Source organism: Alexandromys fortis, unplaced genomic scaffold, assembly GCF_014885135.2.
Source record: "Alexandromys fortis isolate MF-2015 unplaced genomic scaffold, M_Fortis_MF-2015_v1.1 scaffold_3, whole genome shotgun sequence".
NCBI classification, from domain to species: domain Eukaryota; kingdom Metazoa; phylum Chordata; class Mammalia; order Rodentia; family Cricetidae; genus Alexandromys; species Alexandromys fortis.
In genome coordinates, this window is record NW_026067909.1 from 21,611,257 (window position 1) to 21,638,848 (window position 27,592).

At 39.9% G+C, this 27,592-nt stretch overlaps 1 protein-coding gene across 1 annotated transcript; it reads left to right on the forward strand.

Annotated features, from left to right (window-relative positions):
- The first annotated feature begins 5,025 nt into the window (after positions 1–5,025).
- On the forward strand, positions 5,026–5,973 carry LOC126498589 (olfactory receptor 1S1-like). Its single transcript, XM_050137378.1, has one exon. It carries the CDS (start codon positions 5,026–5,028, stop codon positions 5,971–5,973), a length of 948 nt encoding a protein of 315 aa, XP_049993335.1.
- The last annotated feature ends 21,619 nt before the right edge of the window (positions 5,974–27,592 follow it).

Here is a 27,592-nt window from a genome sequence, read left to right on the forward strand (position 1 = left end):
ACATTCCTTTCTATTACTTCTTTATTTTAAATATGAATTATGAACATATGTGACATGCATGTCATAATAACAGTTAATAAACATATTTGTTTCTCCCTATTGAGTGCACAATGAATGAATGATTTTATTTGAATGACAATAATATAATATTACTATTAGAAAAAAGAAAGCAATTTTGCAGCTATGTCAGATCCTTTCACTGGACCAGGAGTGATTGCTCTACCTCTTGCCGAATATTGCAGCACGTGAGTTAGCCCTACACCTCAGTGGAAATCTCACCCATGCACTAATGAAAGATGACTTCACCTGGGAAACACACTAGAGCTGACCCTGTGCTTGGGGACACAGAGGAGCCGTCCCAGAACTGAAAAGTTGACTCTGCTCCTACTTGTCTACAATGTGGTGACAGGGTGAGAGAAACGTGTCCTTCCCCCTTACCTATTACCACCTGCAGCAGGCGAGAGAGCTGGCCTTGGGGTCAAAAGAGTAGAAGAATTAGCCCTGACCCTCACCCAGCTACAGTGCATGAGACAGCAACCTTTGCTTCTCATGGGCAGCACACTAGAGCTGACCCTATTGTCAGGGACACAGGTGATCCAACCCTGAGGGTGGAAGAGCAGGAAAGCTGATGCTGTCCCCATATGCCATCAAAAGGAATCAGGAGAGAGGACCCTGATCCTTGCCTGGGACAAACAGTAGACCTCGCCCTAATGATATGACTGAGGGGGACCCAAATCTGAGGGCTTAAAAACAGGGGAACTAGTCCTACTTCTTGCTGTAGGACACTTTGGGTGAGCTACCCAAGGCAGGGCTAGAGAGTTATTTGCATAATGATGATGAAGACCAAGCCAGCTACCACTCAAGCCCAGAACCAGGGCTATGAATTGGCATGTGGAACTTGGGGAGGGTTGAAGCAGGGAGGAGAGAAGCAGGGAGGGGAGGGAGCAGAGAAAAATGTAGAGCTGAATAAAAATCAATAAAAAATAAAAATAAAAGATATGTGAACTAAAGGGTAAACTGTGTGACTCACTGACCCACACTTCAACTTCCAAGAGATGATTCTTTTTTTGTTTATCCTTTTTTTTGCTTTTATTTTTGTTTTGCACAGTCTTTGGTTTTGTTTTAAATTTGATTTTGTTTGAGGGGAACATAACAAGGGCAGATAACGGATATGGGGTACACGGAGATAAGTGAGATCAGAATGCATACTGTGAAATCCACAAACAATCAATGAAATTAAAAAAAAATAGAGAGAGAGTTTAGAATCTGAATCACTTGGTTTTCAGACTCTCCTCGAATGCTGACACTCTGTCAACAATCCAGGGACCATGACCTCCTTCCACTGCAGGTGCCATCTTGTTGGAGTCATAACCACTGGTAAAGGAATGCAACTCAATTTTCGGGGTGTTGACTAAGCATTCCTACTTACCAGGCAGCATGAAGAAACTAAAAAGAAAATCTCAAAATGTCCCTATATTAATGGAAATAAAAACATAGCAAAGCCAACAGTTCATTTTTTTTCTAAATAGTGATGACCAACTCAGTTACAATAGGGAATTCTCAGCATAGAAAAAGGATTTGAAGAAAAAGCAAAAACACCTGCGTGTCTATTGCCTCATTTAACTATGCAAACCATTATGCCAAAATTACTGTGTCTTGAGGAAAATACTTCAGGGGATGTTGTGTTGTCCCTGAGGACTTGGTAGGAGCTAAATGCCCCATGTGAATCCAGCCTGATGGCAGCATTAACTGAGAAGCACAGAAGGACTGCTTTTAGCATCATTCTACTCTCACAAATGCAACAACAAAAAAAAACCTTTGGATTTTTTAAACCATCATTCACAGATGAGCATCTTAGAATTTACCTTTGGTCTTAACCATCTATACAGCTACCACAGAGATTTAGAACGAATTGGGCAAGATTGCTGATAGTCAGGAGAAGAAGAATCAGAAGGTGAGGTTAAAGTTAGATGTTCAAAATCTTTTTTTTCTTTTTTTATTAGATTTTTAAAAAATACCAAATCCAAGTTCCCATTCTCTCCCTCCTCCCATTCCCTCCACATTCCCTCCCATCCCACCTCCATCTAATCTTCAGAAAAGGTAAGGCACATTGCTCTGTGGAAGGTCCAAGGCCCTACTTACAATATCTAGGCTGAGCAAGGTATACATCAAAAGAGAATAGAACCCCAAAAAGCCAGTACATGCATTAGGGATTGATCCTGGTGGCACTGCCAGTGGCCCCTCAGTCTGCCCCAGCAATTCAACCACATTCAAAGGAACAAATCCTATGCTTGTTCCTTCCTAGCCTGTCTGGAATTGGTGAGCTCCTATTAGCTCAGGTAAACTGTTTCAGTGGGTGAATCAATTGTGGTTTTGACCTCTTTGTTCATATTCTCATTCCTTCCACTCTTCAACTAAACTTTGAGAGCCCAGTCCAGTGCTCCCAAGTGGGTCTTTGCCTCTGTTTCCATCAGTTGCTGGGTGAAAGTTCTATGGTGATATTTAAGATATTCATCAGTCAGACAACAGAGCAAGTCAAGATTGGGCCCTCTCTCCTCTATCACTGAGGGTCTTAGCCAGGGACATCCTTGTGGATTCCTGGGAATTTCTCTAGAGCCAGGATTCTGCGAACCCTACAGAATCTTATAAGTCCCCATTCTAGGCAAATCCAAACCACCCTAGGACCTAGAACCACAGGAACTTCTCAGTTTTTTCTCTATGTCAGGTGCAGATCACTTTCAGCTTTTACCCCAATTTGAGTTTTCTCATTGAGTCTCCATTTTGCATTTTCCTGTCTAGGAAACACAGTTTTGCAAGCTGTGTTTCTCTGAAGGAAGAAGTTCTCAGGCATACTCCTCTCCCTACTACCCTTCCGTTTTTCAGAATCCCATTGGCAATGTTTGACTGTCTTTTCTCCATGGAAAGAACCATTTGCAGACAGTGACTTGAAGAGATATGAACAAATGGAGACGGAGAGAGACAGAGGGAGAAAGGAGAGGGGTGATGCTAAAGTTCTATCAGGAGAGAAGAAAGACAGGGACCAATGTCTCCGAGAAAAATCAACTTGTTTAATCTCACCTATCTTTAGGTGAGAACTTATAAATTGAAAAAAAATTGACCACTTGTGTTCTAATAATTTTTGGTACTAAAGACTTATTTCAAGATTTTAAAAGTCCCATTTTGAAATTTCACTTTCACTTCAGTTCAAGGCATGTGTCTTCTCTCTTGACCTCACGTAGTAAGGGAATGTGATTAGGAACCATTCAGTGAGTAGTCAGGGGCTGTGCAGGGACTCATTAAAGGATGTGTGTTAAGTAGTAAATCGCTATGCCACATATAGTCAGGAACTGTGCTGTGTAGTCACGGAGTGGGTAAAGGACAACCAGGGGTTGGGCAGTGAGTATTTGAAGGCAGTAAATGAGTAGTCAGACATCTGTGGTCAGTGGGTATACTGTAGTCATTAGAGACTGTGCACTGGGTAGTCGGGGGCTGTGCAGTGGGCAGGGGCCTTTACCCTGCTCTCATTCTTTAACCTCATCTCCCCCAGAACACTTGTAGTTTCAGCATTGCAATTGCTACTTTAACCTCTCACCCTTCATTTTTATTTTCTGTTTTATAGAGTCAGAAGGGTGTGAGGAAGCAGAAAAGGGAACACTATCCAAGGAAGTTGCCAGAAAGCACTAGCAGTGGGTTATTTTTTATGATAGCCCTGATATCATTTAGTGTTTCTATAGAAGCCCTACTTTGGAGACTGTTGAGTAGTAGAATTACTTTACAAGCACAATTTCATTTTTTCTTATTCCTTTCGTAAGAGAACTACCCATGGATGTTACCACCTTAGCCTCCTCCATCCCACTAATATGTCTCTTGATTTGAGTCTAATAAGGTGACCCAAGTATAATCACCTCCTGAGAAGTTTCTTACCATATACAAAGTTCATAATATTTCTTCTGTGTCACGAGTGAGAATACAAGCTTTTTCTTCTACCATTCACCTTTTCCCCAAGCCTTCAATAGTGGGCCAATGAGCTTCCCATGTTCAGAAGTGGAAGACATATCCTTGTCTTCAGGTTTCTATCCCTGAACCTCAGTTGGTTTTGTCTCTCTGGAATTGCACTACAATGATTCTTCAGGTCTCCATCTTCTCAGGTTTAAAGGATGAAAATGGAGAAAATCTTGGGACCATTTTCTTCATTTTAGGTTTGAGTCATTATTGGCAGAGTATACATCTGTGTACAGAAGTATGTGGTTGTATGTATGTCAGAAGACCCAAGGTCAATGCTGGGTGTCATTCCTCAGGAGCTGACCACCTAATTTTTGGACACAGATTTTCTCACTTGGCCATGACGCTTCTTAATTCAGCTAGTCTGCCCAATCAGTAAGCCACAGGGATTCTCCTGTACACACACACACACACACACACACACACACACACACACACACACGAACATGTGAACACAAAGAGAAGAAGATGGAGGGAGGTAGAAGACAGGAGAAAGGAAGAGAGGAGAAAAGAGAAAGTGGACTTAAGGCCTGCACAATCACTATGATTTTTTTTGTTTCGATGAGTGCTCTAAATTAAACTCATGTCCTCATTTTTTACACATCAAGCAATTTACCAGCTAATCTACCTCCATGTCCTCTCTTTGTGTACTCTAAATAATTAATGTTAGTATCTATATAATATGGGGCAATCTAGTATCTTTATAATATGGAACAAATGTAAGCTGCCTCAGCTTAGGTATTTAAACATTTAGAGCCAACTATTAAAATTATGGTCAGAACATAACCATTGACAAACACATATCCTTCCTGTATTGGTGAGGAATTTTCTTAGCCTCTGCACTTCTCATATAATTCTCTAATAAGGAGCTTTTCTACTTTGACACAGATGAAAGTTCATTCTCCTTCAGCATCAAGAAAGTGTCGCCCACAAATTAGCTACAGGTAAACTTGACTTTTCTTTGTTTGCTTGATTTTGTGGTTTGTGAAAAGTTTATGCTCTTTTCTTCAGATTAACAGAAACATGAATCAAGGAAACCAAACCACCATCTCTGAATTTATCCTCCTTGGTTTCTCCAACCAGGCTGAGAAGCAGAAACTCATCTTTTTGCTCTTTCTCAGTATGTACCTTGTCACTGTGGTTGGAAATGGGCTCATCATTCTGGCCATTGGCTTGGATGTACATCTACATACACCCATGTATCTCTTCCTTGCCAACCTATCCTTTGCTGACATTTCTTCCTCTTCTACTTCAGTCCCCAAAATGCTGATAAATATTCAGACCAGGAGTCAGTCCATTTCCTATGAAGGCTGCATTGCACAGATGTACTTTTCGATTGTATTTGTTGTCATTGATAATTTTCTCTTGGGGGTCATGGCTTATGACCGCTTTGTGGCCATCTGCCACCCTCTCAATTACACAGTCATCATGCACTCTAGGTTCTGTTTTGTGCTCACTGTTTGCCCTTGGGTTCTTAGCAATGTTGTTGCCCTGACACATACTCTTCTGGCCAATCAATTGGTTTTCTGTAACCACAACACCATCCAACACTTCTTCTGTGACTTGGCTCCTCTGCTCAAACTTTCCTGCTCAGATGCAATGATCAATGAACTTATGAAATTTATTGTGGGTTTATCAGTCATCACCTTTCCCTTTGCTCTTATCCTCTTCTCCTATGTCCGCATTATCAGGGATATACTGAGAATTTCATCCACAGAGGGAAAGTGGAAGGCCTTCTCTACCTGTGGTTCTCACCTGACAGTCGTAATACTCTTCTATGGAACGATTGTAGGGGTTTACTTTTTCCCTTCATCTACACACCCTGAGGACACAGACAAGATTGGTGCAGTACTCTTCACTGTGGTGACACCCATGATGAACCCTTTCATCTATAGCTTGAGAAATAAAGACATGAAAGGTGCCTTGAAAAAACTCATAAATAAAAGACATTTCTTCCCTTTGATGTCATGAGCAATTGAACTCTTTTGACTTACATGACTAAATGAATGATGAATCAAAAGGTTGTATAATAGTTATGTTGACCCAACTTTTAGTGACTCTTTGTTTATCTGCCCAATTGCCTCCTACTCCAAACTCTGAAGGGTAGGTGCATTTTGAAGAATTTTGATACTAGAAATGAGACCTATCATCTACGTGGTAAGTCACAACAAAAACAGAAACTTGATAACAATGTATACTACTGCAAGCTTTGATACAAATTATTTATGCTTTGTTTATGTTGGATTGCATTGGGAGCTTCATAGCTACAGATGGATCTTTGTAATATCCTACTTATTCCACACCTGAGATATTCATGGTTAAGAGAAGATGTTGAATGAAGTTTCAATAGGGAAGGTAGAGGATGTGGGAGGAGTTGGGGGAAGGGAAAGAATATGATTAAACAATATTGGAAGACAATTTAAGCACTAAATTGAGTAAATAAATGTTAAAAATAAAAATTAAAAATAAAGAGAAAGAACCAACAAACTCAAGTGAGAAGACCTTCTGTCCAGGATTTCCTTGAGTATTTCTTGATAGTCATATATGCACTTAAGACAATTTTTTTCTAGTGTAGCTGCACCTCATCAAGCAGAGGTTTCCAATCAGTTAGGTTTCTCATGAATGGAAATTAATTGCAGTAGAATTTTGACCAAAGTTTAAACAGTTATCTGGCTGAAAAAGATTTCAAAAAAGATTTTATCATTATCTTCCATACCTTACCTGGATCAACAATTCAACTGCTCCAAGAGCCAGGTACTTTTATTTTATAATATGCTTGGTTGTCTAGGAAATATGATTTAAATTGGCTTGTATATCTTTGGGCCTGACATCCTAATCTATATTGCCTAGCTTATAAATTTTGTGTAAGATTAGAAACTATACTCCATTTGCAGTGAGTCATGAGATATGAAAAGATTAACTTGACCAGTAATATTGTTGTATGCAAGTTGTGGTTTGCCTAAAAATGTGTAATTGAAAAAAATAGTTTTACAAATTTTCATGATGACCTTGATGAGTTCTCACAGAGAAAAGTTCTTGGATTTATGTCTAAATGTCTGTATTTCCCAGAAATATTCTTCACCTCAATATTTTCAACAAACATTGTCCAAGAACTTTTTACCAGTCTTGAGAGGTGTTCCAGAGATAAAAAGACTGAATATCCCATAGTATAATTTTATTACCAAATGAAACAAAAAAGTAAATCTAATTTTGCATCATTTTTAATATCAATAAGGAAAGGTAACATTTGATCCACTACTAAAATCATTAGTTAACGAAGTGTGCATAAAGAGTCTATGAAATTTGCACTTTATCCTATTTTTAATCAATTTTACTAGCCGTGCTGAGAAAAACCTATCTATGCTTTGTAAACACATCACAAATAACCTCTGTAATCTAACTATCTAACTATAAATAGCATAAATGTAAGATCCTTCTTAAATGGATGGCTATACATATATGGGCATATGAACAGCACAAATGGGATTCAGTAAGTTATTAATAATAAATAAATAAATAAATAGAAGACATGAAGCTGGGGGAGTGATACAAGTTGGTAGGATGTGGTGATAGATGGGTATGGTTAAAATACATTGTATAAGTGTACAAAACTGAGGAATAAATTTTTTTTAAAGAATTTAAAACAAAAAAAAAAAAAGAAAAGGGGAAGGGGCTGAGTGAGGTGGACACAGATGCAGGCATCATGCCTTGGTGTCTTACTTTTAAGTCATGTGTGTGTGTGTTACCTATTTAAAATAAGATAAAATTTACAAAGAACAGTTACGGCTGAATTCATAAGTGTCTTTGGGATCTTTAAGTGTCTTTGGGATCTTTGGGAATAGACCATCATGAAGAATCAACCCTTTCAGGGAACAGACCTCAGGCTGAGCGTCAGATGCCAGAGTGCACAGGTGCTCACAGGTGTTCATTGTTGTTTCCTTACGCCATTGAAGGTCATTCTTGCCGTTCCCTGGAGAAACTAAGTATTATCTATGAAACAATTGAGCAATGAGCAGAGCAGTTTTCTGGAGTAGCAAACTAAGAAAGAAAATGTTCTGATGACCCCTGCCACAGAGGAGGTTTAAGAAACTCCTCATCATCTGCTCACATCCTTGGCACTGTGTGTGTTAAACTTGTGCCAGAACCCAATCGGCTTTCCACCTGCATCCAAGTCATCATCTCTCTAATTTTTAATGTTCTCAAACATTACCTGTTGAAGCTGTTAAATCCGGTAAGTACTTTCACATACCCAATTAAATACCCAATTACCAATTTGAGACTCTCGACTTGTACGTCTTAAAACGAAACAAACCCGCCCTGCAGCTGCGTTGTTAATGGGAGTAGATTTTGAGGTAAGCAAAGCTAGCTCTTCTCTCACAGTGTAAGTGGAAGTATGATGTGGTGCTCCTACGTCATGCCCCATGAACTGCCCACACCGGTGTTGGCCATAATTTTGTATGTCCTCTCAAGGGGAGGAAGAGGATTGGGGCAAACAGTAGTTGTCAGGGCCCAGGCTGGAGTCCTGGAGCAATTCCCTTTTCAAGAAAATCATAGTGCCTTTGTATTAAGGCCAGGGAACCAGACCAGGAAGTCTAGAGCTCTAGTTATGAATATAAATATGTATTTAACAAGATTACTTCCTAAACATTTAGCTTGGACACAGAAAGTACCCTGGGTCCTTGGCCAGGATGTGCGTCATCTTCAGGCTCACCCCAGCTCAAGGCAATCTGAAAGGAGGAACTCGTAGACTGACTGCATATCTGTACCTGCTTGTCCAGTGCTTTCCCCTTAGTGAGCTTGCCTGTTTCCTTGTGGAAGCAGAAATGGGGCTTGGGGAAAGAAGCGCAGCTGTGCTTTGCTTCCCTTGAGCTCAGCCCACCTCTCCATATCACCATTCCCTTCAGTATGTGTTCTTCCCACCCTCCTACATGATCATAAGAGATAATGGGAGTGAGAAGTGTGCCCCGTGGCATCTTTGATACCCTGCCTGTATTCTAGCACTCAGGGATATCCCTCTTCTTCTGAAATACATCGCCCAAGGAGTCCAGCTATGTTCTGTCACCTGGCTACTTCCTGCATCATCTTCCATCTCCATCGCTGTCATGTTACTTTCAGGATGCACAAAGTAAACACTGTTTGAATGCATGTTATTTGTGCCTTTAAATTTTCTGGGAGAGAAAAAAAAAGTCATGCTGCTTTATGATCCAAGTGTTGGCAGTTTAACTCCGTCTTAAGTGACAGAAAATTTACATATGCTTCCCATATCTGGCTGTGATTCTCTCCAGGGGAATTTAGGAGAGAATTATGAGCATAGAGTTTTGCCACTCCCAGCAGGAAGAAAAAAAACAACCTTCATATAACTTTAGGCTACTTTCCTGCAAAGAGGATTCTCCAGCCCTACTCTCAGGCAGCTCCTCTTAGCCATGCAGAAGGGATGGCAAGGATGGCCCTCCTTTTATGCATCTCTGATGAGTCTTGGAAGAATGACTTTGTATGAGGAGCTGAAAACAGCCTGAGTGTTAGACATTCAGCGTATGTCTTTCTCATGTCCTTCTTGGATTTGCAAAGGTGTAGAGCTTTCTGCATTACCCAGAAAGTCCATCGCTGTGTTTGTTTCTCATTCTGTTAGGTCCATGTATCTGGACCTGAGAAGATGGTTCCCACAGTGTCAGCATGCATTCATTTCTGTTACTTTCGGAGTCAGAGAATGTTAAGACTAGAAGGAGTGAATACTGTTTCCCTGTCCCAGGTTCAATCTTAAAATTGATAATAGACTCAAACAGGAAAGGTCCATGTGTATGGGCAGATAGGCAGCATGTGTCCTGTTTCCCCAGATTCCCAGTCCCCGCTGCTCCCTGAGGCCGCCTTCAGGTTAGTATTGCTGCTCTTGTTTGCCATCCAGCAGTGGTGCACAAGGTTCATTGCCATGTGGAGCATCCTCCCCATGCGACGGGATGCGTAGATTTTAGGTCAAATCCTGTGCCGTTAATGTTGTTTTTGCCATCTGATGAACAGAAGGAAATACAGGATCATCAGACAAAAGAAACATTGTTCTGCACTAGAAAGCTACTTTAGTAAGCTTGTCCATTTGGCAGAAATCAAAGAGCATTAGTTTTCTCTTAGGGGCAATAGGCTTAGCTGTAATTCTTTGAACACTATAGATCTGGGACCCCATAAAAACATACCTTTGTGAGGCTCGCAACAAGAAACTTTTTTTTTTTGATTCTTACATAAACTTCCCTTTACTTTGTTCTAGCAGCAAATAAACTTTTCCATAGGGGAAAAATAGCTACTAATTAGCTTCAGTCTTTCGAATAGAGGTGACCTTCCACCTGTCATAATGCATGAGCTGCATAGTAAAGACTTTAATGAACAGGACAGCATGGAAGGCGTGTGGCCTCCTATGTAATGACGTTTGTTTCCGTGGCTCGAGCTGGAACAGGAGTGTTGATGGTGATCTTTTGTCTTTTGAAAGCAATGCTTTTAGGTAACAACACAGAATGAATTTGATCTGATGTCACTTCCGCGTTCCCCCCTCCCCCATCTGCACCTTCTCTTCTGAAAAAACCTGCACAACCCTCTGCAGTAGTGTAGACTTAAGGTGGAGACCAGTGGTATGATGAGTCCACCATGCTACAAATTTGGACCTCTGATCTGAGGGCTGTCCCTTCAGCTCCCTTTGCTCTTCACTTTAGTGCACAACCGAGCAGGCTTCCTCCCCAGCCTCTGCCCGCATCCAGCATGCAGATTCTCCTACAAAATCTTTCCATGAGAGAAGAGTATGCAATTTACCAAGGACAAAGATATTGCCTTCAAAACTCCCATTGCTTAAGATTTGTAAGCGTTTGGAGTGTTCAGTGTTTTTTTTTTAAATTTTAATTTGTAATCAAGAGCACCCATTACCTCATTTCTAGAGCAGACAATCGGGGGATTCTGCATATGTACATCAGCAAAATTATGCTCCTCGTCTATTGGAGCCAGGTGTGGTGTTATATGAACTGTCAGATGTGTCCTGGGGAAGACAGAACTGGAGTTCGGGCACACACAAAGTCTGCGTCTGTTGTGTTTGGACGCTGTTCCCACACTCTTCCACCACATCCTCATTGTTCTCAATCAAGGAAGAGGGATCCAGAGGGTGGACTTCCAGTTGCAAAATAAATCACCTTACAAAGAGTCCTCAGTAGATGGTGGGAGCTAGTGGAAAAGAAAATCAAAACAAACACCACTGCCGAACAGCAGTGACCTTTCCTGTCCTTTCTGCCTGACTGTCATGGTCCTTCCAGCCCAGAAACAAAGTCACTGTGGTCCTATCCCTTTGTTACCAATCCCAAACCAGTCACATTTGGCCATCTCTATCTTTAGTTTCTCCCCTCTGAAAATGTGATTTAGATATTGTTCATTCCTACACTTAAACAAGTGACTATCCATAGTATTTATCCTACCTTTTGGAAAGATTTTGTTTCCTTTCTTGGTCCAAGCCCCACTTAAGAATTTAACTTTTTTTAATGATTACCTTAGCTTTTGAAAACCTCTATTTGAGCTGAAATATAGCTACCATTGTGTGTTGGGGGTGTGTGTTTGGGAGGGTGTGGAAGCGGGGGAGAGAGAGAGAGATTGAACCTAGGGCCTTAGGTTTGTTAGGCAAGTGCTCTACCATTAAGCTCCATCTCCAGCTCTGACGCGTTTTTTTTTTTTCCTCTAAACATAATGTGAGATCCCTGGGACGTAAAAGACCATATCCAAATTTCCTGGACAACTACTACGCACATTACACAACAGCATTATCAGGGATGTTCTCAGCTGAGAGAGTTTCATGCATTCAAAATTTAAATTTTTTTGATCATTATATCTGTGTCCATCCTGTTGATTCTGTTCCCACAGAGAACCTTCATTAATACAGGAGTGAGCTGGGTGCCTTTTACCCGTTTATGATGACCCTCTTTGCTCAAAGAATCAACATTATTTTCTAATACAGCATTGTAGCCTTTATCAGTAGTCCAGACTTAAATGATGAGCACTTCTGAGTAGTCTTATAGCTAAACAAGCGTGCTCTACCTGTGACAAAGCAGGTTGACAGCAGGTTGACTCATACCAATGGTGTTTGTAGACAGAGAAGCAGGAGAGGGGAGAGCTTGGTGTCAAGAGGTCATCATTTAGTATTTGAGACAGTGATATTCCTCTGTGGAATTCTCAGTTGCATAAAGTTACTGCCTCTGTCAAATGGGGGAAGCGTCTTAGCTCATGATCCTCAGCAATGATACCTGAGTAAACTCGAATTTCAATTAAAGGTAAGCATCAAAGTTTTTGATGTTAGCAATATTTTGCAAAATTTGTTCCAGTTTTAAACATTTATTTTCTTGTTTTATGTATGTGGTGGTGGATTGGGGCACTCCTTCAGTACATTGTATAGAGAGGAGAGGATAACTTAAAGGAGTTGGATCTATCTATCTATCTATCTATCTATCTATCTATCTATCTATCTATCTGTCATGTGGTCCCAGAGATCATACAGGGGCTAGCTTGGTTGAAAGCACATTTACTTGCAAAGTCCAATGGGATCATTCTTATTCAGTCATGGACCTTGATTGACAGTAGGCGAATGCAGACAAGCTATACTGGATAGGAGATTTTTGGTCATTTGCACTGAAGGTAGTAAATGTTCGGCTGGTTGCTGGTTGTGAGAGTTCTTGTGACCTTTAGATCCACTGATGACATCTGACACAGTCCCAGAATACAGCTTGAGGGGAAAAAGGCCCACAGCTCCTGTTTATCTTGAAGATGGAAGTTCCCTAAACTGTGACAAATGCCTATATAGATAGGGATGGTGGAAGGGTTTTCTGTCTTTCTCTTCGTACCTTGGAATCATCCCGACATTTTGAGCAGCCTGTCTACTTAATGTCCATAGCATTCATTCTGTGTTTACTCACCACTGATGCCATCTGCTAGATACAGTATTTGTCTCCCAAGAGGAGCTCAGAGTGGGCTTTCTTGCACTGTGGAAGAATACAATGAGATATAAAATATTGTTATAGATTATAAACAAAACAAAAATAAGCTTTCAAAGTCAATTGTCTCTAAATTCTTTGAGAGTGTGGTCAAAGAATGAGCCTCTAAACTGGTGTAGGAGGTCCTTCTGTTTATGGGTTGCTTTCATTGGTTAATCAATAAAGAAATTGCTTGGCCTGATAGGGCAGAACTTAGGTAGGCAGAGAAGACAGAACTGAATTCTGGGAGGAAGAAAGCAGAGTCAGAGAGCTGCCATGGAGATGCAAGGTCAGACATACTAAATATTTCCCAGTAAGCAACGACCTCGTGGTGAATGCAAACTAATAGAAACGGGTTAAATCAAGATGTGAGAGTTAGTCAATAGGAGGCTAGAGCTAATGGCTAAGCAGTGTTTTAATTAATACAGTTTCTGTGTGGTTATTTCAGGTGTAAGCTAGCCGGGCAGCCAGAACAATGGGTCCCGCTCCCTGTAACACTAAACCATCACTCTAGATAACAAGATAACCATAGATACATTGCATCATTAATTTAAAAACCAGTGTACTCAAATAGGAGGTCAGATAGGGCTGGTGCCAAGCATGTGCTTATACCACATTTGACATTTTTGATGTATTTTTATACTGCTAATATTTTCTTTTGTGTCTGAAAATGGGAAATGGGAACCTCAGTAGGAGTCAGTGATGGACCATGAAGGGAGTGGGTGATGTGTTATGGATGGGTAGGACAATGCCTCATATTATACACTACATAGGAAAGTTTTGGCAGGATTATTAAAAAATACTGGAGACAATTTAAATAACAACTCTCAGGCTGTGAAAATGTAAAAATGGAAATGATGGTAATTACATTCTATAAAGAGTTCCTTGTCAACAAAATTTTTATGTTGCTGGCATAAGTTATAAATTACTTTGATGAGAATAAGTTGAAGGAACATTTATACAATGTGTCTTAGAAGACTGTAACCAAGGGAAACATGAGTGGGGAAAAAAACCCTTTTGAGATACCTTTCCTGATAGACACGCAGCGCATACATGTATGATCTGTAACACAAACTTTATGTCAGATTGGTGTGATAAACTGAACAAAACTTTGGCTTATACATTGAAAGAATAGAAAACATCACTTCTGAAGAAAAGTTATAATTTTATTATCTTATGGATCTCAGGACTTTCATATTTGGCTTTTAGTTTAGCTTTAAGTCTAATACAGATTACTTTGCAATAGAAAGTGGTAATTTCTGCCACAAATTTCATTTGGAATAAAGTAACCAATGAGGACCCTAAGAGAGACGTACATGGATCTAATATACATGGGAAGTAGACAAAGACCCGATCTCCTGAGTAAATTGGGAGCATGGGGACTATGGGAGAGAGTTGAAGTAGAGGGGAGAGAAAAGGGGGGGAGCAGAGAAAAATGCTCAATAAAATGCTAAAAAAATGCTCAAATCAATCAACTAAAAATATAGACAACTCAAAAAAAGAAATAAAGTAAAATTTTTATCAATCCAATATCATGCAAAGCACTGGAGAATTCTGGGAAATGTCATGCTTTAATAAAGTTGCTCTCTGTCAGACATAAACCACATCTGTCCATTATGTTACCCCTGCTATTTAGTTTTTAGTGTGACACCGTGATCTTCCAGTAGAAGATTCGAGGTGATAATCACTTACTGAAAACCCATTCCCTAGTGTAGGCACTGAGAGGTTGAAGAGACCTCTGAAAATCTGTCTGAACCTAGGAGAATCAAGTTGAGTTACTCCCATTAGCATTTACAAAAGCCACAGCTTCTCTCTCTCTCACTGAGTAATGGCTCTTTATAGTGACTGTTCTCTGCTTCACATTGGTTTTATCAAATGTGGTAGTTTGAATGAGAATTGCTAACATAGGCTCATATATTTGAAACTTGGCCCTGCACCAATAGTTAGAACTGTTTGGAAAGGATTAGGAGGTATAGCCTTATGAGAGAAGTGTCCCTGGGGGTGGGCTTTGAGACTTCAAAAGTCCCCACCATTCCTACTTAGTCTCTGTGTTCTCTCCGTTTCTCTCTCTCTCTCTCTCTCTCTCTCTCTCTCTCTCGCTCTCGCTCTCGCTCTCGCTCTCGCTCTCGCTCTCTCTCGCTCTCTCTTGCTCTCGCTCTTGTTCTGCTCTCTGTGTGTGCTTCATGCTTGTGGTTGAGTTCTCAGCTATTGCTCCATGTCTGCCTGCCTCCACTATACTCACTGTTGTGAAGGTCATGGACTCATTCTGAAACTGTAAACCCTAATAAACTCTTTTGCCTTGGTCATGGCATCTTATCACAGCAATAGAACAGTAAGACATCATGGGAGTCTCCATTGTAAGTGCTATAGCTGTGGGAGGGGAAGAAAGGAGTGGCCAAGCACATGGAAGATTACATGCATTGTGGCCAGCTGAGTTGAGAAGTGTGGGTTTATTGATAGTTGTGTCTCATTTCCTTAGGACAGTGCATCCAGCAATTATGTTGTAACTTATGTGGAAATTAAATACAAAACTGAGCATATTAATACTCATTCAGCATTCATTCCTTTTGTTCTAAATCTTCATCATTATAGTACTTTGAAAAGACCCCAGAGATTTTTTCTTAGGAAGAATCCGTTTAACACATGTGGCCTCATTTATTTCAAAAATGACTCCTAGGCTGTTTCAAAATGGTAATAGCATGCATAACAGTATGTTCCACCTTGGAACTTGCAGCAGGAGTCACGGAGATGCAGAGGGGTGACGCTGATTTCCGTGTGTGAGGTAGTTCTTTACCATATGGAATAATCTGCTAGTCAGGTGTAACTGCTTAGCCTCCCTGGCATATCTGCTTCAAATGAGTCCAAATTTTAAAAGTTTTAAAATAATAATAATAATAATAGAGACATGATTGATGAGTGTAGAGGGTGAAGTGTTTGTAACCACAGTGATCAGTACATACACATCTCTATGGCTATTCCTAATGGTGTGGAGATGATGTGACCTTCTGCAGATTGGAATCAGAACACTGAGTCCACACACCACCAATTACTTTGAAAGAATGTATTCTCAGGGTATTTACAATATGCCAGATAAAACAACTCATAAAAATACAAAGTGGACGGTGACATATCCACTAGGTATCTAACTGACCTTCAGGACTGTTATTTTTGTATTATCATAATTTTGATTTTACATTGACTGAAATTTTTATATTGAGCCTCAACAGCTATGTGATTAGAATATCCACTGTATCTCTGTTTTCACTTCTATCATCTGGTCTCAGCTGCTTTTTGCCATTTCTTCCTTGGACTATAGGAACCCATGTTGCAAGGGAGGTCCCTGCCTTAATGCACACTGCTGCCATGACTTATTCAGTGCAATAGTCAGTATAAAGATAAAAAGTCCGTCTAATTACATCTTGATTCATGCTCATAAAGCCTTTTATACCAGGTTCCTAATGACTTGCCCTTGTTTTTGTCCATTATCTTCCAATTTCTTCTTTCCTCATAAAGCTTTATCATCCTAGACAAAGAAACTTGTCTTATTTGAGGTGTTAACTCTTTTACATCCCTACACGTTGCACTAACTATTATACCCCAAAAATCTTTCTGTACCTAAAAATGTCTTGGGAATTTTATCTTTAGTTGTCTAAAGAAATAGAACATGTAAGGTATATACATAAATGCATATGTATTGTATATATACATGTTTTTGTGAAATGCATATATATGTGCTTATGCACATATTATATATGTGTGTGTGTATATATGTATGTTATTTTTGACAGTATTCCATCACTGCGACAAAATATCTGAAATCACCATACTAGAAAAGTTCTGCCCAAGCTTATGAGCCAGATGGACAAAACATTCAGAAACCACCACAAGCCAAAATAAACCCTTACTCTTCCACTTTTTTGCCATGTATTTTATTGCAGCAACAAAACCCCAACAACCACGAACGTTGTAAGCAAATGCTGTCACTGTCAGTGCTTGCAGATAAATGTTTGACAAATGTCGTCTCCTACTTTAGAGACTGATTTCATTCTCGTGGAAATTTTTTTGAGAGATTGTGTTTTGATTTGCGTAATCCCTCATTCGCTCATGGATTATACTTTCATATTACAGTGACGTGTTTGTGCAGCCCAGTGTTCCAAGTATTTTTTCCTGTGCATTCCTTTCTAAGTTTATATCTGTTGGTGTTTATGATACTTGAGTATCATTCAGACGGACTTTGTGGATAGTAATAAAAGATTTTGTTTTTGTTGCACCCAGTTGTTGTAATATTCTGTATTCTACCACTTATGGTTTTGTTAAAAAACCCACATGTGCATCTATGTGCTAGATCTTTTCCTTGGACGCTCCCCTCTGTTCCTACATTTATGTGTCTGTTTTTCTAACGTAGCACATTGTCCGGGGTTGGTTTTATCAAAAATCTTGTAATCACATCATGTTAGTCTTCCACTTTTCACTCAATGTCTGTTCCTCTAGCATTTATTTCCGTATGAATTTCATACTCAATTTCCACCAAAATGCCCAGTGACATTTTTAGTATCGGTAAATCTGCATATCAATTGAGGAGACTAACCTATTAATAATGCAGAGTTTTCTAGCCTCTTGCCTCTGTGACTCTTTAGATTAATTTGGAGATTTTTGCCATTTTAGCCATACTGAATCATTCATTTACTTGAACATGAGATAGTTTTATATTTGTTTAATTCTTTAATATCTTTCATTATGGTCTTTAGTGTGCAGATCTTTCACTTCTTTCATCAAATCAGAGCATATATTTGTGTGTGTGTATGTGTACTGTTACTTACCTATAGTAGATACTACCTTGAGTTAACCAAAATAACCTCAGCAAGCTTGAATCCCAGGTGGCTTTTATAATGTGGTGGAGTTTTTGTTTGAACCAGAATGTTTTGCTTGGTTTTATATTCCAGTATCAAGCAGTAAAAAGTTAACATGTCAGATTCTGAGTGACATCACTCACTTTTTTCAACTATCAGTGATGCATGTCTTTATTTAAAATCTATGTAATTAGAGGTGTATCCAGTAAGTGGTTGTAAAGCAGAGAGCAGCTATGCCTGTCTTTGCTTGACTGATAGTCATAATTATATTTGACAGCTTGTGTTTGCTAAGTAATAAAAGCTTTGATTTTTTCAAAATACTAAGGATATTAAATATTTAAGAACTATTCCATTAGGAAATTGTGTTAATTCTGACTCTTCAAGTTTTAGACCTTCTTTTTTTCTCTTCTTCCTCCTTTCTTCTCTTGCTTCCTCCTGCCCATGATCTTGTCGCAGAAGGAGACCCACGGTTGTAGGAAATCCTCCCATGTTTCATTTGTACCGAATATGTGTTGTGAAATACTATCCCCAGTAGTGACGCATGGCTGAGGGTGTAGCCTGGAGGAACTAAGACCCAGAACTACATCTCACAGTGGTCAGCATCCGTCCTCTTGCAAAACTGGAAGGGAATAAGTTGTCGCCACCCTTCTCTCTTGTAAGATGTGTTTTCTCAGCTTTTCTCAGCTGAAACTTGCTTTTCTCAGCTTGCCAAGTTATAATAGATACTGAATTTCTGCCAAATACGGTGCTTTCCTGAGGACAGTTACTGCTTCACCTATATTTCCAATATGTAATAATACTGCTGAAAGAAAGTGTAACAAATAAAGGACACTGTCTCATATTCAGTGATCTTATCTTCCAGCTTCTTGTGGAGAAATTTAATTGATTCTTGGGTCAGGTAGCTGTGGCTTTGATTCTTCTGTGCTATGGTCTACTGTAAATCTCTTCTAAGAATAGATAAAAAGCAATGCTTACATTATTTTCCAGAGAAAATGAGGAAGTAAGAACAGAGCAGACTCTCTGTAGCCAACCCCTTCTGTTTCCTTGTTGTATATTGTATATTACAGTCCTTAATAGTTCCTGAGTTGAATCTCCTTCAAATTCTATCATAGTTGTTTCTCTGAGGATTTCCTTTACTTATTTGGCTGCTTGACTCAGTTCATTCCATGAATCAGGAGTTTCATATATTTTCCAGAAGGGGAACAGAAACGAATATTACTTTTGTAATTTTTTTCATATCCTATTTCACCTTCACCCCAAATACATTGAAATAGATTTGTTCTCCAAGTCTATGACAGATTGTGTAAGGAAGTTAAACCATCCAACACACTGACAATGGGTCACATCTCAGGGCTCAGGCCATGTTTCCAGGGATTTAGAAGCAAAAGAATTACTTACTAAGGAGGCTGCTCGAATAAGGTTGTAGGAAAAAATAGTGTAAGTGGTTTTAATGCTGAAATTCCTCTCCTATTTCTCATGACGTTTCTGTAATTTCTTGATGTTTACCCTTCCTTATCACTCAAGGTCCTAGGATAATCCTCTTTTCCAATAAGTCTGGTAAACTATATCTTGATTTTTGAATCCTAGTAGTTAGACCTGAAATAAGTTTTTCTGTATTCCTAGTTTTTGATAGGCACAGAACTGTTCTTTATCTCGGGGAACCAATCACCCAGTGACTAATTCCCTTGTTTATGCATATACAATTTGTACTTGTGTCAACTCATGGCACAGAAGACATCAGATCTCATCGCTATTCTATTGCTCTGAAGAAACACCATGACCAAGGGGAATCATCAAATAAAGTATTTAACTGGGGGCTCACTTACAATTTCAGAATTTAGTCCATTTTCATCAGGGCAGGGAGCACAGTGGGACATGTGGTACTGGAACAAAGCTGAAAACAATATCCTGATCCACAGACCAAGAAAAAGAGAGGCCTAGAATGTGAGCTTTGCAAACCTTAAAGCCCGCCCCTCATGACATACTTCCTCCAAGAAAGCCGTATCTATTCCTAACAAGTTTATACCTTCTAATATTCTGATCCGTCTCACATAGTGGTGCTCTCTAATAACAAGCATTCAAATATATGAGCCTGTGGGGGCCATTCTTACCTAAACCACCATATATCATAACCCTAGTTTGGAGAGAGCCATGGGAACTCATGTTTTTAGGGTTTACACTTCTTTTCTGACTTTAGGATGTAAAGGCTCAAGACCATTTATGCTGTACCTGAACCCAGTCATCTACTTGAAATAGGTGTGTCACATTCTAACAGCATACTACATCCTCACTGGGAATTTGAAAACACAAAAACAAGAAGTACCTCAGCAAAGTTCTACGAAGTGGGTACTTCTTCTATCAGTGGGTAGATGGGTACTCTGAACTTCCCTGGAGAAGGCTTATTGCAAGATACCTTATCCTGCTTATAAGAGAAAACATTTTTTAGATAAATGGTTCCTTTTTTTCATATCGTTTTGGAGAAACTTTGTGGTTTTACCATCGCTACCACTGCCACCATCATCATCACCATTCCCAACACCATTTTTCTCCTCCAGCTTAAAATAGTGATACCAAATATGGAATCTTTTGTAAAAAGACTTCTTCCTTTATGGTTAGTCCCCATGGAGACCAAAACCATATATACTGAATCTCTACCTTCTTCACTTGGAACTAAAGAACAGGATGGCTTAGCAGTGTTCTCCTCCCATCCCCAGAGTTCCTTATTAAAACTTGCAAATGGAAGGGTACTCAGGCCCAGTGAGGGTCCACAGAAGTCTTTACAGAGAGCCCTGGTTTCTAAAATGGGAAGAAAGGAGGACTGATCCCCAAAGCTGTATCTAGCAATTTGGGAAAATAGTCTGAACCCAGCTTCACCACCTTCTGGACTTCAAACATATATGAGGTCCTAAACAAACACACCTTGATATGTTGTATAACAAGAAATGGATGATATATAGAAAGCCATGTCCCATCTCCCACTAACTCTTGCAAAGGTGAGAAGGGTTCCCTACTCTGAACGTTTTTGTGGTAATTATTCGGGAATTTTTGTTTTTCAGCTTTATAAACATTCAACAACCTCACCTGACAAATTTGCTGATGCAGCTCAGATCTGAAGTGTATTTCTCATGCATATTATGAGGTCTATGATAATACATCAGAGTTTTAAAAGCCAGAAGAAAGCCCATTTCCGATAAATACCATTTCTTTATCCTGCTCCTTTGCAATGTTGATAGCCAGAAGCCATCCTTAAGTTTGCTTTGATGTCCTGAACCCATATTGCAAATTTCTTTTGTTGTGGCTGCTATTTTTTTTCTTTGTCGGTCACCCCTGGCAGAGTCAAAGAACAACACTGGTAAGATTACAAATATCACTTTAAAAAATATAGAGAGTATATATTTCTCATCAAAAGCCTTGAAAATAAAATGTCAGGACATTAGACCATCTGAGCTGGAACCTGAGCTATACCACTAGCACTGAGTTGCTCTTACATGAAAACTCATAATAAGACTAATGTATGGTGCTGTTTAAAATATTTAAGGTATGTAGGCATGGTAATTCTCATGTTAGTTGTCTAGCCCTACATGCCATGTCTACGACATGCTGAATAGTTCCTCCACCTGCCCCTTCTTCAGTACATGATTTTACTATGTAGACCATGATAGCCAAGAACTTACTACGTAGAACATGCTGGCCTTGAACTCATAGTGATCCTCTTGCCTCAGCCTTCCAAATGGTGGAACTAGAAGTATGTATCTCCAAGCCTACTTTATTTGTTGGTTTCTAATTAAGTGAAGTGTTTTCTAGGTGGGTATGATTAAAGTTTGTTATCTCCATCCTGTGACTCTATTCTGATTCTATTTTCATATGAAAATAAAATGTTTCATGGAAAGACTATCTTCTGAGACACATTTTGAAGCTTTAGTTCATGAGATGGAGATTAAATTCAACTTGTGTAACAGTGGTAATGATAATCTGGACACAATACTTTGCATCACTGTTTCTTAACTATATTTAAGCTATAGCCCAGAACCTAGGACCACGCTCTATTAAGATTAAAGAAAAATCATTAAGCCATTTTGTTTCTTCAGAGCTCACAGCAAAGTGACCGTACAGGAATCAGTGGTCACCAAGAGTGGAAATAAGGCTTCTAGAAATGTAGGCCTGGATACCTTCAAAACATAATGGATGAGTCTCAGTGTGTACAGTATGGACCCCAGAGGAGCCATTTTCAGATGTTTTATCCTATCTAGGAATGCATTCTTATTTTGATGTTAAAGACTAACACCTGTCTTAATTGCTAATCATCCATTCACGAAAGCCTAAATCTCAATGCTAAGCTCTCTCTAGCTGGAAATTAATAGTGCATACATTTTAACTATGTTTACCACATTGCTTTCTATTTAAGGAAAACAAAGCTCTGCGTATTTGTGACTTGAATTTATTTTGTCTTTCATTAACTTATTTGAGTAAAATGTTTGTTTATTTAAAGGGAAATATTAAGGAAACCATTCAGGAAACTATAAAAATCTTAGTAAGTGTCATTAAAAAGAAAGGCTTCAATTAATCCTTACTTACTGAACATCCCATGCCAAGTAAAATGTGACATTTGACATTGCGGCAAGAATTTGCAGTAGAAAAAGCAATGACTCAATGTTTCTCATGTATGTCGTGGGTTTACTAGTTATTTGGTGTGACTTTGACAAGTCAGCTCTTTCTGTGCTTCAGTTTTCTGATCTATAAAAATGGAAAGCATAGTTTTTGCCCAAGTCACAGAGAATAATCAGATTGTACCAAAGAGCTGTTTGCAATTACATACTGTTTTTAAAAGTGTGTGGAAACCTGTGTCACACACTGATAAGTAGTGGCTTAGATTCATGTGGAAATATATCCATCTCACATATGTTTGCGGACTTAGCACATGACGTTGATTCTTCACAAACATCTTAAAGAAGCAGACATTGGATATTGTATCCAGGCTTGAAATAATCTATTTTTCACACAAACACAGTTCGGTGTCGAAATGTGCTAAGTGAAACCTACATAGATGAAACACATCTACGGTTGATAAATTAACTATAGATGTGTCTTTCTGGGAAGTTAACCTATAGCATGGAATATGAACAGTGAGCAAGAAACACTGAAAAAGCAAAGGAAATGACTTATCTACCAAGGGTGTGTCATGTGCAGGAGGTCTGGAGCACAGACCTTGCCGGAGCTTAGGGGATAAAAAGGGAAGTGAAATGTGCCGTCCCTAGCACCCAAGGGCAGGTCATCTGAGGCTTTGTAGGTCATGGTAGAAGGCTTGCATTTTACTCTAAATGCTTTAAAATACCACTTTATTTAAATAACAGAATTCCCAAGGTTGGGGATTTAGTTCAGTCACAGCGTATTTGCCTAGCAAGTGCAAGGCCCTCGGTTTTGTCCTCAACTACAGAAGAAAAAAAAAAAACATAATTCCCTATTCTGTATACAATTAGCTTGCCATATGTCATAGGCCAACTGGAAGAAATTGGGTGAAAATCATGAAAATTCATACCAGGGATAATTGTACACTGCCGGAAATGCTGTCTCTTTGCAACAGCACTTTGACTTTTCTCCTGTCTCTGCTTTAGTCCTTAAAGCTCCCACATTATTTCCTCAGATGACTTACGTATCATGGCTCACCCCGACCCCATCCATTCACGCCATCCCCGGGTATGTATGCTGTGCTGCAGAATTTTCACCCCTCGTATTGCCACCTGGGTTCTTGATCAGAATCCTATCTTACTAGTCCCAGAATTACCCACAAAACATAAATATTTGTTAAATTGATAAGGATATGTCTAGTGGTTCTTGGTGGTCGATCAGCCTCAGTATTAACTGAGTAGATTTAAAGTGTGCATGTCCCCAGAGGTTCCCATTCACACAGCTCATTCATTATATTTACTGTAGAAGCTTCTGGGTGATCCTGATGCTCACTTATTGCTGAGAACCAAGGAAGAGGACGGTTACTGCAGTATCTCTGGGGACTGTCATATGTACTTGCTGCTTTAAATGCCTGTATCTGTCTGTCCTTCCTGGTTATTAAATGTACAACAGAATCGCAGTACTTACTTAAAAGTTACTGAAAATAATTAATTGAGGGTTATAGTTTATATAGATAGTGAAGAACACAGCACTGTGACATTTATTTTTTAATATGTTATTTGTTCTTTGAGAATATCATACATATACACAATATATTTTGATCATACAAACACACAAGCGTGCGCGCGCGCGCACACACACACACACACATACACACACACTCTTCCACTCCAACTCCTCCTAACCTTCTAACTCATCTTCCACCCAACCTCATGTCCTCTTTTCTTTATCGCTGAGTCCAATTAGGGCTTCCAATATGGACTTGGGTTCAGCTGCTGAAGCATGGGCAGCCTATCATGAGTCATATCTCTGAAGAAAACTAACTCTTCCTCCACCTCTCTACCAATCCATGTTGTCTGCTGTTAGGGGTAGGAAATGTTGATTGGCTTGGTGTGAGTGCTGTGATATTTTTTATTCAGGCAATTAGTTTGCATTGAAGAGGTGCTTTCAACCATCTTTCTGGTAGAGTACTCTCTTCACTAGACGGGTGAGATTTGAGAGCTTTATTTATTTATTCATTCATTCATTCATTCATTCATTCATATCAGCTATGAACTCCCAATATCAGGAGGGAGTTAGATCACATTTTCTTCAAGGTTTGTATTCAGAAAGTCTGGAGTGATATAACTGCTTTGATGTTGTAAGAGGAAATTTTTGTTTAATTCTATAATAATGTGTATATAATAACATGATTTTAAGGCACCTGCTTCAGACTCAAAACTTGGATGTCGGAGATAATAACAATAAACGAAAATCAAACCAAACCGGGCTTGGTGCCCAGGAAAACTAGCCAGATGACTAGAACTGGGAGAGTAATAAAGTAATTATGGAAATGAGGCAGGAGTGGATAGAGCTGTAACTATATGCTTATGATATGCTTATGATATGTAAATATCATGATATGGCATGAACCCTGCTGTGGGGTTTTGTGGGGGCTTTGGTCATTGCGGGTGGGGTTCCTAACCAATTAGTTCGTTTCAATGACAAACGTTCAGTGGAATTTGCCTCCCTGACGTGTGTCTTAAACATGCCAAGAACATACGGTATTCCTTCATTGTGTGAGAACTTTTAAAATGCTACAAACTCCTTGGAGAGACAAATAGACCAGAAGTAAAAAAACAGGTGTTCATTACAACTTTAACTGAGGTCAGGAAGAAAGCCTAGAGTTTCCCAGGATGCTGGTCTGCCGTATGATTTTCATAAATGGGAGGAAATCCTCCTGTGTGTCCAGGGGTGTGTCTAATGCACATGTCTAATACCCATTTCCTGTTATTGAAAAATAGTCTTTAATATGTTCAGCACATTTTCGGGCCTGCACATAGTCTTTTCTTTTAACAAGAAAGTGTAAGCACAGAGCACACTATCGGAGAGGCCCATTCAGGTCTCTTTCTCACCATAGGAGGTGTGTGTTGAATGAAGAAAAGTAATTAAAAGGAAAGAAAATGTATGGTAGAGCAGAAAGTTTATTGTAGGTTAAAGGGAGAGCGTAGGTAGAGGCTGGGTCATTTGGGAGAGTCCAGAGTGGACATGACCAAGCTGAGCTGGGCCCTGAGGAGAGATGGGGAGGGGAAAAGAGAGGGGAACCAAATGCAGCAGCCAGGAGGCCAAAGGTACAAAAGGACAGGTAATCAAAATGTCTGGATTATATAGGGAGGAGCCTCTAGAGGAAGGCACTCCGGTCCCTGGGCTGGAGAGTCAGGGTAGGGGGTGGGGTCTGCCAACCATATCCTGTAACAGCTAGGGACTGAGGGATGCTAGGAGAACTTGGCATCAGGTAATGATGTGTTAATTCCGCACCACAACTATTTGTTCCGGGTATGAGACTTAACACATAACGTGTGTGTGTGTGTGTGTGTGTGTGTGTGTGTGTGTGTGTGTGTAAAAATGGTGATTCCCAAAGTTTGCAATAGTCTAGAGCAGTGGTTCTCAACCTTCCTATTGCTGTGGTCATTTAACACAGTTCCTCATGTGGCAATGAGCTCCAACTATAAAATTTTCATTGCTACTTCATAATTGTAAGTTTGCTAGTATTACAAATTGTAATATAAATATCTGTGTTTTCCAATGTTCTGAGGGGACCCCTATGAAAGGGTTGTTCACCCTCCCCCCTCAAAGGGTCATAACCAAAAGGTTGAGAACCCCTGGGCTAGAGGCTGAGAGGCCATTGGTGATCTTGTAAGGGGGGTAGTGAAGGAATGATGACTTCCTAACCACAGAAGAAAGGGAACTGGTGTGAAATGTTCGAACATTTTATCCAAATATAACTGAACTAATAAGCAAGAAGCCCAAACAATATTTGATGTCAAAAATTATTTGCTAGATTCAGTTTAGGAGCACAAGGAGACTGTACTAAAGCCATAAGGCCAGATTCCATGCTGGACCTGGAGACTCACCACAGCTGAAGGCAAAGTCACCTCATTGACTTCTCTCTTAGGCTCTCGACTACTTCAGTAATGAGCTGCAGGATACATGAACCATAGAGGCTTTATTTAAAAATACGTGTTTGTGTGCATGCATACATGGAGCTGAAGTTACAGGTAATTGTGAGCCTTCCAGCGTGGGTGCTTGGAACCAAACTCATGTCTTCTGCAAGAGCAGCAAATGCTCCTAAATGCTAAGCTATCACTTCAGACCTACAGAGGCTTCTTCTCAGCAACTATTGGAGCAGGTGTTTTCTCTTGCTCATCCCTCAAAACTCTACGCCACCTGCTAAGTATCTGCATAGTTATTAGGAGCACAGGTACAATATTCCCCAGATGCACATTCTTCCTTAAGGCAGCAACTGGGATGGAATGCATTGCCGCCAGTGGTTTTTGGCACTCTCCCTGGCTCCTTCATGATGTCTCATGATTGTGGCTTCCCTGGCTTCCACAGACATGACATAGTGGCTCGTTGGAAAGCCTTGTCGCGATCTGTAATGACCTCCTCCACCATCCTTGAGCCCTAAATTATCCGCGTAATCAAATGCAGGAATGTTTTGGAGTGCCTGTTTACAAGTACCTGTGCTTGACTTTGCCTGAGAGGTGATGCTGCCCGTCTGCCTGCAGCACAGAAGATTAAAAACTACTTAGGGTGGAAAGATTGCCCTGGCCCTCAGGTTTAGGGACGAAAAGAATTCATGTTGGAGCTATGCCCAGAATCCTAGCCAGACAGCCTTAATCAGAGGTAAACTAGATACAAACTGGGTCATGCTATAAAGTCAAGTCCATCACGGAAGCTCCAGTATTGACAGTGAACTGTAAAACCGGAAATAGGCCTGGTAACTACCCCCAAGGAATTGGTAACCTTTCCCGCACTTAAAATTCAGCCTTCCTAATGAGTCCTTTCTGAGGCCTGCCTGCCCTGCGTACCTCTTTCCCTGAGAGCTGGAATTGTGCACTTGTAGCCTCCATTAAATTACTTGGTGTAATTCAGTTAAGATATTTTCAGTTCAATTGGATGAAGACATAAATGAAGCGACAGTCACATTATGAACTGCTGTGAGGGGGGGGGGAGGCTATAACTTTATCTTGCATGCACTTCTCCCTAAAGGCAGCTCCCATCTTCTCTCCATGCGTGTGCGCATTCGATGTCATGTAAAAATAACACTGAGTGAGGAAATCAGCCAAATTGCCCGCCCACTAATCTTTT

Bases quoted from the DNA above. Each gene is read 5' to 3' on its own strand.
- LOC126498589 (XM_050137378.1), top strand. From the start codon at position 5,026: ATGAATCAAGGAAACCAAACCACCATCTCTGAATTTATCCTCCTTGGT.